Below are 16091 nucleotides of genomic sequence, written 5' to 3' on the forward strand. Positions count from 1 at the left end.
GGCCTTACAGAGCAAGTGCGCCTGCGCGCCTTCTCCGCCTGCCTGGGACACAAGCCAGAGTTAGCTTTGAACCAATGAAAAGGCAGCGCCTCTCTAGCCCCGACCAATCAGCCTTCGGAATAGAGGGTTTAACTCCTATTTAAAATGAAATCTTTGAATCTTAACGGCTGAGCTCTCGGGAGGACTTGGTTTCCTTGCATCGGAGGTGGGAGTCCACAGGTGCGTAGACCTGGGGCATCTCTGTGAGGCTGGCTGGCAGGCAGGCAGGCGGGCAAGCAGGCGGATGCATGGTGGCCTTTGCAGGTTGGTGGGAGGGAAGCGGTCTTGGGGACTGCTGGGTCAACGAGGGGAGGTCGGGGCGCAGGGAGCTTCCTTCCCCCCCGCTCCCGCCCCGTTCCTCCCTGCGCCCCCTCCCTCGCCCCCCGCGCTTTCCCTGCACCCTCCCTTCTGTGCTCGGATGCCGATTTGCCCTATAACGTGCCGCCTGGTGTTTATTGAACACCTGCAGTGTGAATGGGGCTGTTGGGGTGGGGGTGGGGGGGTTGCTTTCTAATGGGATTCTCATGTTAAGTGAGCACCTGGGTAAGAAAGAATGCAGAATGTTTTTTTGCCGTCTTGGAATTTACGTTCTAGGGGTGGGGGGTGCGGAGACAGACGATAAACTAGCAAGATAACTTCCGATAAGGTTGTACTAGGAAGTGGGCTAGTTTGAATAGACTAGCCAGGAAAGGCCCTTGTCCGGGCAGGATGGATGAGTGGGTGAATAAATAAACCTGGAAGCCAGTGCTTCTCAAACCGTAGACCCCGGACTACCTTTATCGGGATTACTTGAGCGTTCTAGTTAAAAATATGAACCCACCTAAGGGATCAGACGGAGAAGGCAATGGCACCCCATTCCAGTACTCTTGCCTGGAAAATCCCATGGACGGAGGAGCCTGGTAGGCTGCGGTCCTTGGGGTCGCACAGAGTCGGACACAACTGAAGTGACTTAGCAGCAAGGGATCAGAGGGGCTTCCCAGGTGGCGCTAGTGGTAAAGAACCCTCAGGAATTGGAAGCGACTCAGGTTCGATCCCTGGAGGAGGGCATGGCAACCCACTCCAGTATTCTTGCCTGGAGAATCCCATAGACAGAGAAGTCTGGTGGGCTACACAGTCCATAGGGTTGCACAGAGTTAGACTCGACCCATGCAGGCAAGGGATCAGAAATGCTTGGGTGTAGGACTCAGGTGTTTGTATTTTTATCAAGCTCTGCAGGTGATTCTGATGTTTCATTGAGAACTAGTGTATGCCCGGGGTATACTGGTCATCTGGGGATGTCTTTGAAATGCGGGATCTTAATTTGTTAGGTCTAGAGTTGGGCTCCAAAGTCTGCATTTCTAACAGTTGTCCTTCTGATGTAAATGTGTCTACCATCCTTGACTTTCACTGTTTTCTTATCATCCTTAACCTTCCTTGTTGTTTGAATTAAACGTTTTTCAGCAGCATACTCATTTCCTCTCCACTCTTTCATATGTGCAGATAATTTGCAGGTTTGATGAAGGAAGGAAAAGTCTCCACCCACAGTGCTATTAAATCTGCTTTCCTATGTAGACAAGTAGGATCTCCAGTTTGAGGTGCAGGGATCTTATGCAGGTCGTCTGGACATGAGACACTCGAACTTGGCTGGAGTCCAGAATCACCTGAGACACTGTCTTCCTGTGGCTCTCTGCAGAATTCTGAATCAGAGACTTAGTCCATTCTGTTCCATTATTCTTCCTGAGAAGGAAAAGTGTATTACCTGGAGTGAATGAACATTGGTAGCTTCTGTAGAACCAGTGTCTGTAGAGCCATGTGATCTTATGAGTCAGCTGCTTGTAACTGTCAGGGAGAGTGAAGAAGGCACCACAGCATAGGTGAAGTTACCGTTCACATGATATGAGAATGTATTTCCTTTTCTTGTCTATTTCCAAATGGCTGTTTGATATAAGGACTCCAGATTCTTTAGTCTGGTCTCCTCTTGCAGGTGTAGTTGTTTGTTTGCTTATAAAGTGGATGTGAAAGTTGGGGTCTGAAGAGTGCTTTCTGATTGGATTCTAGAATTTAGGGAGCAAGAGAAATGGATAAAGGTTTCTCTGGCGCAAGGATCCATATATCTGACTTGTTAGAGGGATCACTGGGTACAGTGTTGCAAATGGACCATAATGGGGCAAAGGTGGAAGCAGAGTGACCACTGGGAGCTTTTTGCAAATAATTGAAGGGAGAGAAAATTGTGGTTTGACCAGGTGGGAGTAGGAAAGGTTGTGAGCAGTGATTTTCCAAATAAAGCCTGTAGCATTTGCTGATGGCTTAGATACAGGGTTTGAGGGAGAACCATGTAAAAGATTATAAGACTTTAGACTTGAGCAACTGGCAGGATGGAGAGAGTAGGTTAAGGGGAATGCGGGTTGGGAGGAAGCTGGACGCCAGTTGGGGACAGGTTAAGATTGAGATGCCATTCAGATTACCAGGTGGTAGGAGTTCAGAGGAGAGCTTTGGACTCAAGATGGAAATTTGGGGGTCCTCAGCCTGAGGATGGTATTGAAAGCCTGGGAAGAAGAGGTTTCATTTGGTGTGTTGGGTTGAGATGCCTGGCAGGCTTTCCTGGGGCATCCTCAGCAGATGATAGAGAGCCTGGCAGGAGAGGAGAGGGCAGAAGGCACCTATTCACATTCTCCTAATAGAGATGTTTAGAGCTCTGGGGCCCTAGGAAGATGTAGACAGAGAGTGGGGAATCCCTTCCACGGTTACCCTAGACACTGAGATTGGTGGCACAGGTGAGGCTCATCGGCAAAGGTGCTTGCGTTGGGACAGCTAGTAAGGCAGGAGACAGGTCCGTGCAGGAATAGAGTGCAGGACCCCCTGGAATGCCAGGAATGCTCCTGAGAGGGAGGCTGAGAATTGACCTTTGGGTCTGGCAACTAGTGAGGTCGGCCTGGAGTCTGGTGGGGATGAAAACCCTGTGGGAGGGAGCCTGCAGCCCAATGAGGGAAGTGATAGAGACAACTGTTGCCCAGTTCTGCTGCTGAAAGGGGAGGCCAGAGATGTGGTCATAGTTTGAGTCAATGTAAGGGTAAAGAGGACTTTTTTTTTTAAGGCATCACTTAAGGAAGCCAGCCTGTAGACTGGTGGAAGGGATTCATTAGAGAGATGATGGGAGAGAGGGGCAATGCAGTTGAGGAGTGGGGTTGGAGTGTCAGGGAGGGGAGAGGATGGGATGCAGTGTGTGAGGGGAGAGAAAGGCCCCACACCTGAACCTGGTCTAAGCCCCATGCTTGTGCTCTATCACAGGAGAAAATGCTGCTCCCTTATCAGCCTTCACTGGACAACAAACCATGTAAAATTCTGTGTGATGCTGAGGCTTTTTCATCAGAATTTTTAACCCTGATCCAGTGTGACACTTTGAAGCCAATGAATTTTTACAAATTAAAGGGGGTTCTTTTTTCTTTTCAGGCATCATGGACAGATGTAAAGAAAACTGCATCTCAGGGCCTAAGGTAAATTGAGTAATCTGGAATCTCAGATCCCTTTTATAAAACCCAAAGGAAGTTGAGTTTGAGTCTAGAGTTGTTCTCACCTTTCCTTTGAGATATGACTATGGTTCCTCCACTGCGTCCCTGGGTGGGAACTCGTTGCTTTTCTCAGCATTCAACAAGGCTCTGTTGCTTTTCTCACTGTAACTTTTATTTTGCTCTTAACTTTTTGAAGAGCCTGTGTTTGTTTCCTCTTTTGCCTCAGATCCGTTTTGTGAGTACTTGGAAACTGAAACACTAGTAAATCAATAGTAATTAGCTTTTGAGACTATTAAAACTGTGCTCATCATTATTTAAAAATTATATATATATAATTAGCTTTTTGTGGAACATGTGGCAAATGCAAAACTTCATGCAAAGATAATCACTATTGACTATTTGATATGTTTAGAGAAAAGACTGAAAAAATACAAGTATTGTTGAAGAAATCTCAATGGAATTGGGGTTTTGGTATAAAGTTTCTGAATTGTAGCTTCTTGCTAAAGAATAATTCCCAAGTCACTGAGAATTCTTAGGAAGTGTTTAATGCCTCCCTTTTTAGATAAAAGTATAGTTAATGAACATTTTTTTAATGGGAACATGACTTTTAGGGGTAGGGTGTTGGGGAGCGGGTAGGAGGTGTCATTCAGGTAATTCAGCCGTATACTAACTGAATCCTCTGCAAGTGCTGATTCCAGTCAGTTTCCCTGTCCATCTGTTACCAGTGACAGTCATTATATTGCGGTACTGGAAGATAGACCTTTTGGAATACTCTCAAGATACTCAGCTTTCCTTCATGAAGACCATAACGTTCCTTTTTCCTCCCCAATCTAGACTGCAGTTCCACTGAGTGATGGCCCAAAACGCGTTCCAGTGGCTCAGCAGTGTCCCTCTCAGAATCTGGTGTCTGCAAACAGCGGCCAGGCTCAGCGCGTCCTGTGTCCCACAAATTCCTCGCAGCGTGTTCCTTCACAAGCACAGAAGCTCGTCTCCATCCAGAAACCAGTACAGACCCTGAAGCAAAAGCCCCCGCAGGCAGCCAGCGCCCCTCGTCCTGTCCCCAGGCCGCCAAGTAACACCCTGAAGAGCAAACAACCCCAGCCGCCAGCACCTGGTAAGCAGTCTTCTTAGGCTCATTGACGAGCCATTTTTTTATTTGCTAAAAAAAAAAAAAACACCCCACTATACAGATGCATGTTTACTGTTTGTAACCCTAGCTTTTATGTCATTTCTACTGAGGATGGGGAGAGGATCTGATGTCGGGGTGAAGTAACAAGTCTCCTATGGGCCAGGCCTGACTCCCACCCTCCTGAAAGAGGTGGGCAGTCAGGGAAGACATAGCAGCAGCCCCGTATTCTTTGGATTGCTTATTGGGGCAGAGGGGGTTCTTTTAGCAAGTACACTTGGAACTGAAAAATTCCAAGGTTCTGGAGCGTGGAGGGAGGTGCTGGGGGTTGGGAGAGTGAGTGGACTGAGGCAGGCAGGGCGATGTCGGGGTGGGCACTGCCAGCCTCGGGGAGCAGGGCTTCATCCCCTATGTGCTGGGAAGCTGCTGAAAGGTTTTTGGGCAGAGGAGGGGCTGACTTGCCTCTTAGAGAAAGCTTATCTGGATGTGTGGGGTGAACTGAAGAGTAGCAATGCTGGACCCAGGGGTACCAGGTAGGAGGGAGGCCACTGGGGTTCGGGTCCACTATTGCAGGGGCCTGAGCTGGGTCGGTGTTAATAGTTATTAAATTTTACCAATTGTTGAGTGCTCCATAGCGGGCTTCCTTCATCCACATTGTGTCATTCTGTCCTCGTAAGCACTCTACAGAGGCAACCGTAGTTTCTACCTTGATTTTGTGGAGGAGGAAGCTAAGACTTCGAAGCATTAACTTATTCAAACACAGCCAGGGCAGAGTGATTCAGACAGATCTGAGAGCTCACTTAGGATGCCAACTTGACAGAATGGGGCAGTAAGCCAGACATGGGGGTGGTGGTTACACTGGTGGCATTAAATCATTAAACGGAGATTATGAACCGTGGAAGGAAAGACTACAGTTTAGACCTGAATTCAAATATCTCACCAGAGCAAACTGTGCTACTGTTGGAGGTTGAACTGCTGGAAATACGCAAGTAGAAATGTCCAGGGTAACTTCCCCTTGTAACTTCCCCAGTGTAACAGTGGAAGGAGGGTAGTGGTTGGCTCATGTTTTGCTGCACATTGTCTGATGCTGACCCACCTCCTGGGGAAGAGGTGATGAGTTGTTATGGATGGGAGACTGGTAACTCTGCTTTAGAAGCTCTTCATTTAGAAACTGAGGTTCCAGGGAGAATCTACACAGCCTTGAGTTTTTAGATTATCTGGGGGCCTATGATGTATCTACTTATCTTTACTCTCAAAGCTCTATACAGACTTCAGATGGAAGGACTCAGGTTACAGTGTACTCGTCTCTTTTTTCCTTTTTAAAATAAAGAAAACCAAAAATAGTCCAGATCTGTCATTCTGGGCATACCATTGATATTTTGGTGACCACTCTTTGATTCATCTCTAATCAAAGATTGTTAACTTATTCTATTTAGGAAATAATCCTGAGAAGGAAGTGGCATCAAAACAAAAAAATGAAGAATCAAAAAAGTAAGTTTTATCTTATGTACAAAGTTCTGTACCATCATTCTACTAGAACATACTAATGTCATTTAATTGCAAATTTAGTTATAGGAACACTTGTTAAAAATAGGCCTTTGTATTTTCACTTGGAAATTTGAAACATCTGTATTTTCTAAATCTTCAAAGAGAGAAGGAATTTTAATGATGTTTATGAGGGACTCAAGTTTTTCTTACTGCTTTTCACACTTAGAAAAGACATATTTGACTTAGAATCTGTTACAGAAATCAAGTAAAACTACCTCTCTACCCTCAGAAGTAACTACTACATACAGTTTATGTATACTTCTCAACTACTTCTAATAAAGGTGGAAGTTAAGCAACAAAATGTGGTCCTCTTGCAGCCCTATGGACAAATACTTGACTGTAGAGTATTTTGGAAGTATTGATACAGTTACTATATTCTTCATAATAAAGCTTGGCTGTATTTTCCCTTGCTCTCAGTCTCTGAACTGTCTAGACTGTAGCATGTAATAGAAAGTAACAGGAATAAACCCACAGCCATTTTTGCTGTAGCTGCCTACCAGAAACTTTCTGAGAGTCTCATCCAGTGGTTCTCAGCCCATTGTCCTGTAGGCTCCATCCTGCTCGCTTTCCCAGAGCAGTTCTCCACCCCAGAGAGTGGTAGTGTCTCCACGGCTAGAGGAGGCCATTTGAAAGAGGCTCCCAGTTGTTTCTGGAGCCTTCTTTCTTCTCCAGATCCTCATCTAATCCTCCTTATGGCCTTAGCATCGTTGCTAATAGGTCTGTGCTCAGAGCATAGTACTGTCTCAGGACACTTGCCAGCAAGTGCCTCAGCTCCAGAAATCCAGATTTTTCCCTGTCACAGACTCGTTCAGAGGAGGCTGTGGTTTGGGTCTTGCCGAGGATACGTGCTGAAGACAACTTTGAGTATAGAATTATTTGTAGGCCTGGGATGTCTGCTACTCATTAATATACCTCATTAGAAAGGATGTGTTTTCTTCACACTTTAAAATGTTCAATTCTTCCCCAGAAGGCAGTGGGCTTTGGAAGATTTTGAAATTGGTCGCCCACTGGGTAAAGGAAAGTTTGGTAATGTTTATTTGGCGAGAGAAAAACAAAGCAAGTTTATTCTGGCTCTTAAAGTATTATTCAAAGCTCAGCTGGAGAAGGCAGGCGTTGAGCATCAGCTGAGAAGAGAAGTAGAAATACAGTCGCATCTCAGGTAAGCCTTCAGATGATGTCCGGGGGAGTGGGGGGCAGAACTCGGACTTCAGTGTTTGTGAACTTCTTGTGGAAGGCTGGCTTCATAGTACTGCAAATTCATCATTTTTTCAAAGATTTATCTAGACTTCACTGCTGTGGTTCGGAAAAATTGCTTGAAGGTTTGTCTTGTTAATGGAGTAATTTACTGGATGAGTTTTGTTTTGGTGGATAATTAAAGGAATGATACCTCTTATTTTGAGTTCAGGTTGCACACTGGCAGCCTACAGGTTGACTTTGGGTCTTTTTGTTTTCAGTGAATTTTAAAAAAATCTCAGCTAGCCTGTGCTCAGCTGTCCAAAGTCCTCCACAGCACATCTCCTGCCGTTATTGAACATGGTCTGTGTTGTCTGTCTCATGGTATTTGAGTTTCAAACTACTGTGGAAATGGCATGTCTTTTTTTTTTTTTCTTTCAATTTGCGGAGACTTAATATTTAGCTGAATTCTTTCCCCCTAAGAATATAAATGGTCCAAAGGAAGGAAATAATCTAAACTAAACCTGAGGTTCATTAATACCTTGAAATGCATGTAAATTGACAGCAATGTGCATCTTTTTCTTACAGTGGGTTCATAGTTTCACATTTTCAAGGGGAATGGAAGGTGGGATCTGTGACCAGCAGCAGTTCTCACCACTGGTTTCATATGAGGGATCTGATACTCAGTACAGATGAACTCCCACACCAGGTGTCTGTCTTTCATTGCAGACATCCAAATATTCTCAGACTGTATGGTTATTTCCATGATGCTACCAGAGTCTACTTAATTTTGGAATATGCACCCCTCGGAGCTGTCTATAGAGAACTTCAGAAACTGTCAAAGTTTGATGAGCAGAGAACTGCCACGGTGAGTTTTCATTTACTGTCCAGACTAATTCTGTTTACTCTACACCTGTCCTACATAGCGCTATACCTTTCATTATATAATAGAGGGGGCTTTGTTCCATGGAAAGCTAGCTTAATACAGGGGTCCCTAACCTCTGGGATCTAATGCCTGATGATCTGGGATCAGGCTGATGTAATAATAATAGAAATAAAGCACACAATAAATGTAATACACTTGAATCATCCTGAAACCATCTGCCCTACCCCAGGTCTGTGGAAAAATTATCTTCCACAAAATTGGTCCCTGGTGCCAAAAAGGTTGGGGACCACTGGCTTCATAGGATCAAATATTTGAAATGGGAAAATCAGAGTAGCTTAGGTGTACCTTATATACAGATAAAATCAAGTACCAAATGAAATCTTGTGGTTGGTTTTAACAGCTGTTTCTTTGGAAATATATATAAATAGTTACCCTGTTTAAAAAGAGAAGAATGTATTTTTTATTAGTTTTAGATTTACAGAACAATTGAAGACAGTGCAGACTTACTTTTCCCATGCACATCTGACTTCTATTACTATTTTGTATCTGTGTGGTACAACTGTTATAACTAATGGACCACTAGTACATAACTATTGACTGAAATCCACACGTACATTCAGATTTCCTTTGTTTCTCATGATTAGATTAGGGTCATGGGTTTGGGGAGGAAGGTAAGAGGTGAAATGCATTCTCTAAGGATACAAGCTGCTGACCTGACTCATCTCCAGGTGTTGGTCTTGACCACCTGGCTGGGGTAGTGTTTGTCAGGCGTCTCCTCTGTAGAGTTACTCTCTCTCCCTTTTCAGAGGAACAGCTCTCCTACAGGGCAGGGTATCGACATACATTATTTGGAACTTTGTACCACAGAGCTCTCTTTTCACCCTTATTGATTTACTCAAATATTTATGAATATGGGCTCAGATATGTTATACTTTGAGGATAATCTAATAGCACTTTGCTTTCATTGTTCGTTCCAGATTTGGCCACGGGTGCTCTTTTACACAGGGCCTGTGTCCTTCTGACTTGCCCCCATCAATGTGGGGAGTGTGGGCCTGTGTTTTCTTTAAAAGCACTTTCTGTTTGTCGGTGCTATAAGATGCTCCAGTTTCGTCTTATACATTTTCTAAGTCTTAGAATTCATTATTTCTCCAAGGAGCTTTGCTTCCTTTTAATGGAAAATGTTATTAGAAGCCTTGATCTGGGTGCTGGATGTGCTCATTGCTACTCTTACTACTTCTGGGCTTTCAGCTGAAAGAGAGCATTGAGATATGTGTATTGTAACCTCGGTATTTGCATGTATCTAAAAGTATTTATAATTATCCATCTGTATCTATAGTAAACATGAGTCCGTTATCACATGGATCATTTTACCTTCCTCCCTTGCTTATCGTAACCTCCACTCCAACACCAAGAAACTTGGATTCCAGCATAGGCCATCCGTTTATCCAATTCCAGTGTTCATGTGTAGTGGTGTCAGAATTGTTAACCAGTTACTCCCGTGGGAAACAACCGTATGCATTTGAGGTTCATCTGTATCCTCTCAGGGTCTGATGGTTCATTTCTCTCTACTGGTGAATAATTCTCCATCATATGGCTCTACCTTGGTTTATTGCTTCATCTGTTGAAGGGCGTCTTGGTTGCTTCTAGTCTTTGATTACGAGTAAAGCTGCTATAAACAGTTGCATGCGGCTTTTTGTGGGACACAAGTTTTCATATCTGCTGGGTAAATACCTAGGGGTGTGCTTGCTGGCTTGTCTGGTGAGTCTACGTTTAGCTTTGTAGAAACTGTCAGCAGTCTTCTGCAGTGGGGATGCCTACCATCTGTGCATTCCCACCCACGCATGAGAGTGCCATGCGTGGCAGCAAGTGGTGCTGTTCCGCTTTTTTCAGTCTTCCCAGTAGGTGTACAGTGCTGTCTCATCGCTTTAATTTGCAGTTCTCTAATGACCTACAAGGTTCAGCATCTTTTCAGGTGTTTACTTTCCATCTCTATAGCATCTCTGAGGTCTGTTCAGACCTTTGAAAGTGAAAGTCACTCAGTCATGTCCGACTCTGCGACTCCATGGACTATACAATATAGTAGACTGTTCTGTATAGTCCATGGAATTCTCCAGGCCAGAATACTGGAGTAGGTAGCCTTCCCTTCTCCAGGGGATCTTCCCAATCCAGGGGTTGAACCCAGGTTCAGACCTTTGGCCCATTAAAAATTTTGTTGTTGTTGTTGTCTTACTGAGTTTTAAGAATTCCGGTGTATTTGTGATATGAGTCCTTTATCACATGTTTTACAAACATTTTCTCCCAGTCTGTGGCTTGTTCTTTTCCTTCTCTTAACTGTGTCTTTCAAGGGCAGACATTTTTTAATCTTAAAATCCAACATATCAGGTTTTTGTTTTGCCTTTTTCTTTTTTTCCCGTGGATTGTACTCTTCTTTATTAATGTGAAAACTGTTTGAAGAAGTTGTCTTAATTTGGGCTGTTTTTTGTTGAATTAGCAGATGAAGGGCCTGTAGAATGGTGGTTACATTGTTCTGTTTCTTGGTGGAGGTCTCTGGGTAGTATGTACACTTATCTTTTTGGCATTGATCTAAATGGCATTAAATTCAAGTGGTTTTACTTTTATCTTCTGCTGAAATCACAGCACTGTTGGTGAATGACCCCTCTGGTCCTCTCTGTGCAATGAGGACATACTATTTCAACTTAAATATTTGCCCTTTGGATAAGTAGAAATCTATTTTATTTGCTTTTTAAATATTAACTAGCCAAGCTAGTTTCTTATTTGATTGGCAAGTAATGTTTGTACTCAGTTTTCTTCAATCCAGTGGAGTTTACTTTGATATAAACAGATAGCTTCTTGAAAGGAAGTAAAAGATTGGTTCTTTCTAGATTCCTTAATAGTTTATATACACAAACACACACCTGTTTTTCTTTTCTGATTAATTAAAACTAGTTCTGGAGAAGTGTTAGGGACCTTTATACATAATCCGTAATCTTAATGTGGGTGTGTGGAGGGGGTGGATGCAGAGAGCGCTGGTTCCTGCCGGGTTTGAGCAGGGGCAGCCTGTTGTCCTCTGGAATCGTACTGTATCACCCACTTTGGTGCAGGAGACGAGCTTTCTTTGCCTTTGCTTTTAGTTTATTTATAGTTTACTTAAGTGTGTGGTCTAAATTTTGGTCTCTGCCTTTTGGCTGAAAGCAATGAAAGATGTCCTTTCTGATGATAACATCTGGTTTCTACCCCTTCATTTGGTAAACCTTTTTGGTATAACATAATGTTCAGTCCTGTTTAGAATTACTTTTTGAGAAACCAACACTTCTCAAATGTCAGTCAGAACTAAATATATTCTTTCAACTTACTAGAAAACAATTCTCATTTACATGTTAAAGCAAATCCTGGGCTTACTTGCCAGATCTTTTAATTGAAATGGAAACAGAACGAATGAAAGGACTGACTGGCTTGTGTACCTGAACCTGACGAATGAATTAGTATATTGTGTGCCCCTTAACTTAACCCGCTACTTAACATGCCAGAACATCTGCTTTTAGTTTATTGTTCAGGATTATTTTCCTCTGATGCTCTTAGAGTAAGTTTATAGCTTCAAACAAACCCTTTTGTTGTAATTTTGCCTTAGTTTTAAAAATGGGAATGGACTATACTTTAATGGTCCTATACTTTAAATTAGTTTTTCTTTTTTAAGAATGTTAAAAATTGTTCACAGCTCTGACTCCCTCATTTGTACCAGTTTTTCAATATTGTCATAATTCATGGCTTCCGGGCCATAGATTGCCAGGTGGGGATGTAGTGGTACCTTGCTGGTCTGCATTCTTTTGGTGTCGCACCTGCTATGTTAGCAAATAACCTAGCACAGAGTCACTTGTACTTCATGCTGAACACTAAATTGGTTTGTTTTCTCGTGGAGTCATCCACTGTCTCTAGTTTTTGCTTTCAAATCTACAAAACATGTTAAAATCTATGTTGAGTTTCCTTTTAGAAGAGATGTCTAAAATTAACTTGTGTTATATAAATGTAAAACAGGTTTCCAATATTTTTTGTTTTAATAGTATATCACAGAATTGGCAAATGCCTTGTCTTACTGTCATTCCAAGAGAGTTATTCACAGAGACATTAAGCCAGAGAACCTGCTCCTTGGATCAGCTGGAGAGCTTAAGATCGCAGATTTTGGGTGGTCGGTACATGCCCCATCCTCCAGGTATGTAACTTCAGAGATGGAACTTGTTTGCTTGGTTTAGCAAAAGCCTGGGGGCTAATGAGCTGAATAAGTAAAATGTTTACCATAAGTAAACATAAGCATAGATGTTGTGGGCAGTTGGGTCAGGTAACTGACACACATGCTTTGTAGTAATTTAGGCCAGGCAGGAAACTAGTGTCTTCAAGATCATTTTTACTGTGCAGCCATTTGTGGATGTTGATCCTGGGGTTAAAGATGCATACTATCCTTAGAGGCCAGTGAAGGGGACAAATAGGCAAAAGATATGACAGGTGTATCACAGGATGAAATGCAGTGTGCAGAGGGGGAATAATACCTCACTGCCTGTGGGAGGGAAACGCCACCGCTTCCTGGGCCAGGAGACACGAGTTCTACAAGTTCTGAGGGCAGCACCTGCAGAGCTCTAGAACTGAGAGCTTAAAGGAACCAAACTAGTTTGGATGGAACTTTCAGGGTGGTGGTTAAAGATTTTTTGGTCTGCTCCTGTCAACAGAGCAGTCCTTTCCTATCCCCTCTTAAAGAAGAGAGATCAACCTAATGAAACAATTTAAGTGAACTTTGCAAACAGAGCTAAAATTTTCTCCTGTTTTTAAGTTGGGTTTCAATGAGCTTTTGAAACCATGTGTGAAGTAGGGCAATTCAAAGCATACATCTACTGCTAAGAGTTTGTCAGCTTTGGGGTAGGTCTTAAAAAAATTATAACCAGATTACTTTAAAGCCAGTTAAAAAAAACTGTGTAGTCCAGAATGGGTGCTGTTGAGTGTGAGATTTGTTTTTGATACAGATCACTCCTAATTGTTTCCAGCAAGGCACTGAATCTGCTGTTGCAGTCTCTTTTTGTTTTTTGGGGAAAAAAAATCTGGTTGTCACAAGTGGGAGCTGTTGGCCTCTGGTGAGGCAAACAGCAATGGCTGTAGCCTCACAGGGCTGAGCTGGACCTTGGCCCACCCAGTGGTGTCATCACAACAGGAAAGATGGTTGATCCTTTTCTAAAGAGGATATTATATAAAATGTTGGTCACTTGGCCCGGCTTCCCATACTGGTTAACTGTAGGAGCTCTCAGATTACTGTGCTGTCTTTTGAGGCTCTTGATCTGGGCCTTCTCCCGAATCCAGTGGTGATGAGAGGCTAGGAGTCTACAGCAGCAGCTCCTTTAGGCGAGTGAACATTTGTGCGTTTGCTGGGCACCAGCGGCGTCAAAGAATAACTAGTACAAGGCAGCAAAATCTGCCTAGCCTTTGCTCCTGTTTTGATGTCTGTTTCCAACCTCTGTTATAAAAACAGACACGCTGAATTGATCACCTGCCTATTCAGTGCCTACACTCCCAACAGTTGTTAACATTTTACCATGTTGAGTGTGTCTACGTTTCGGTGAACCTTCAAAAATAAGTGACAGACAGCATGCTTCATCCTTTGAGTGCTTCAGTAGTAGGCACGTCCTAAAAATAAGGACATTGTCCTGTATAATCACAACCATTATCACACCGAAGAAACCCAGTCTTGTTAATATCTACTATTTCGTCCATGTTCAAATTTCCCTAGTTGTTCATACAGTTTTATAGTGGTGATACTTTAAATCTTATATATCATTTAAGGAAGTTCTGGAATTAGACATATTTGGGGTGCCACATGATTGCTAGCTGTGAGGTCTGGTACAGCACCCCGTCTAAAAACGGATTTATAATACCACCTGCTTTGTAGCACAGGAGCTAGCCTAGGAAAAGCGCTCAGTGTTAGAGGAATGGTTGGTGACTTTGAGCAGCTGTTGTGATAACAGAAACAGTAGCACGTCAACCTGAGCCTGCCTGTTTTCAGGAGGACCACCCTCTGCGGCACGCTGGACTATCTGCCCCCTGAGATGATTGAGGGCCGGATGCATGATGAGAAAGTGGACCTCTGGAGCCTTGGGGTGCTTTGCTATGAGTTCCTCGTCGGCAAGCCTCCTTTTGAGGCAGACACATACCAGGAGACCTACAGAAGAATATCACGGGTAAGGTCTCACTACAAAGGGACCCATCGTTCTGTTAGAATTCCTTCCTTATCAACCTTGACAGGAGGCTATGATCTGAGTATTTCTCGTGTTCTCTCTGAGCCACGTTGGTGACTCTTGTCACTTTGTGTACTCATCCAGGTGGAATTCACATTCCCTGACTGTGTGCCCGAGGGAGCCAGGGACCTCATTTCAAGACTTTTGAAGCACAACCCCAGCCAGAGGCCCACCCTCAAAGAAGTACTTGAACACCCCTGGATCACAGCCAACTCAAAACCATCAAGTTGTCAGAAAAAAGAATCAACTAGCAAACAGTCTTAATCTTTGCAGGCAGAGATCCTTAGGCCAGGGCTGCCTTGTCCTGGAGCAGGCTGCTGGAGTGTCTCCCTGTGGCCTGCCCGCCATCGAGACTCTAAAGGACATGCTGCTGATGAGCAGGCAGTGCTTGGAGTCCCACTTCCATAGACACGACACTCTCCAGCAGTGGGAGCAGCCATGAGAAATCGTGCTAATAACTTCACTGGTTATAGAATCAATCTGGAGGCAGGGTTTGAGGGCAGCCACCCCGCAGCCTGTTTGGAGTAAGGCGTCCTTGTGGAAGACAGACTCAGAGCCTGGCTGTGGGGAAGGGGGTCATGCCTAGTCCTGCCTCGACCCTTGAAACACTGTGCAATAACCTTCCCAGTCCTGTGTGTGTGTAACTTATCGGGTGGCCCAGTCTGGTAACGCTGTCAGAATGAACATGTGATTCTTCCTTTTAAATGTTAAAATAAAGACTTTTGTATAGACTTGCATCTTTACCTCCACAGCATCCCTTCAAGACTGTTCGGTGTCTGTCCAGCACCCCAACTTGGCCTGCTTGTGGGTCCTCAGTCACTCATCTGGTGAGATTGAGGCAGGAGCATGGGCTCGCCTCAGTCTTAGGGCACAGGGGTGTCTCAGCCCTTTCTAAATGGTAAAGCCTTATTTTCTCTCATGGTGTTGGTGTTTTTATAAAGTTCTCACATGTGTAACCTTGACATTACAGTGCATCTCCCAGGAGTTCACATTTGACAGACACTTTGAGAAATGCCGGGCTAATCACTAGGTGGTGGTGGGGAGGGGGGAGATCGGAAGGCATACAGATATATGGGCCTTCCTGCATTCCCTTCCTTCCTTCATCCCTCCTCCTACACTCCTGGGGGCAGGGGAGGGAGGAAGAGTCAAGCAGCAGGCACGTTGTGATGGGTTAGGGAACAGAAAAGCGGAGCAGGGCCCAGGGGAAGGAGCATCTCAGTTGGGCTTGAAAGACAGGATTTAAAGTTTAGAGGCAGGTGTGGCTAGAGGTCCTTGCAGCCTGAGGGAGGGGCCTGCAGGAAATGTGGCCCATTGGTGGGGGGAACTGGAAGTGGGGTGCTCTGCTGGGGAACACCAGGAGTAGGTGTGAGGGCAGCCAGCACCCTCCACTGTCCCTGGTGCCCCCGAGCCTTGGTCCCCATCCTGGGCAGTGGACATTCACCCTTGTGCATGACCACAGCCCCCTGGAGTCCTCATCCTGGGGAGTCACCTGCCCAGTCGGCAACAGCTCACAGAAGTGAGTGATCCCAGCACGGCATGGGGGCTGCTGGGGGTTCACT

At 44.4% G+C, this 16091-nt stretch overlaps 1 protein-coding gene across 2 annotated transcripts; it reads left to right on the forward strand.

Moving 5' to 3' along the window:
• The first annotated feature begins 4 nt into the window (after window positions 1–4).
• On the forward strand, window positions 5–15269 carry AURKA (aurora kinase A). Of its 2 annotated transcripts, XM_043479002.1 has the most exons (9): window positions 5–219; window positions 3469–3512; window positions 4362–4641; window positions 6090–6144; window positions 7169–7360; window positions 8104–8242; window positions 12319–12467; window positions 14301–14475; window positions 14617–15269. In XM_043479002.1, exons 2-9 carry the CDS (start codon window positions 3474–3476, stop codon window positions 14794–14796), a joined length of 1209 nt encoding a protein of 402 aa, XP_043334937.1. In that variant the 5' UTR covers window positions 5–219; window positions 3469–3473; the 3' UTR covers window positions 14797–15269. The 2 variants fall into 2 exon arrangements, with proteins under 2 accessions (XP_043334937.1, XP_043334938.1); XM_043479003.1 differs by lacking the exons at window positions 5–219; window positions 3469–3512 and having other exon boundaries at window positions 4504–4641; window positions 6090–6148.
• Window positions 15270–16091: the final 822 nt, after the last annotated feature.

This window comes from Cervus canadensis, chromosome 10, assembly GCF_019320065.1.
Source record: "Cervus canadensis isolate Bull #8, Minnesota chromosome 10, ASM1932006v1, whole genome shotgun sequence".
NCBI classification, from domain to species: Eukaryota; Metazoa; Chordata; class Mammalia; order Artiodactyla; family Cervidae; genus Cervus; species Cervus canadensis.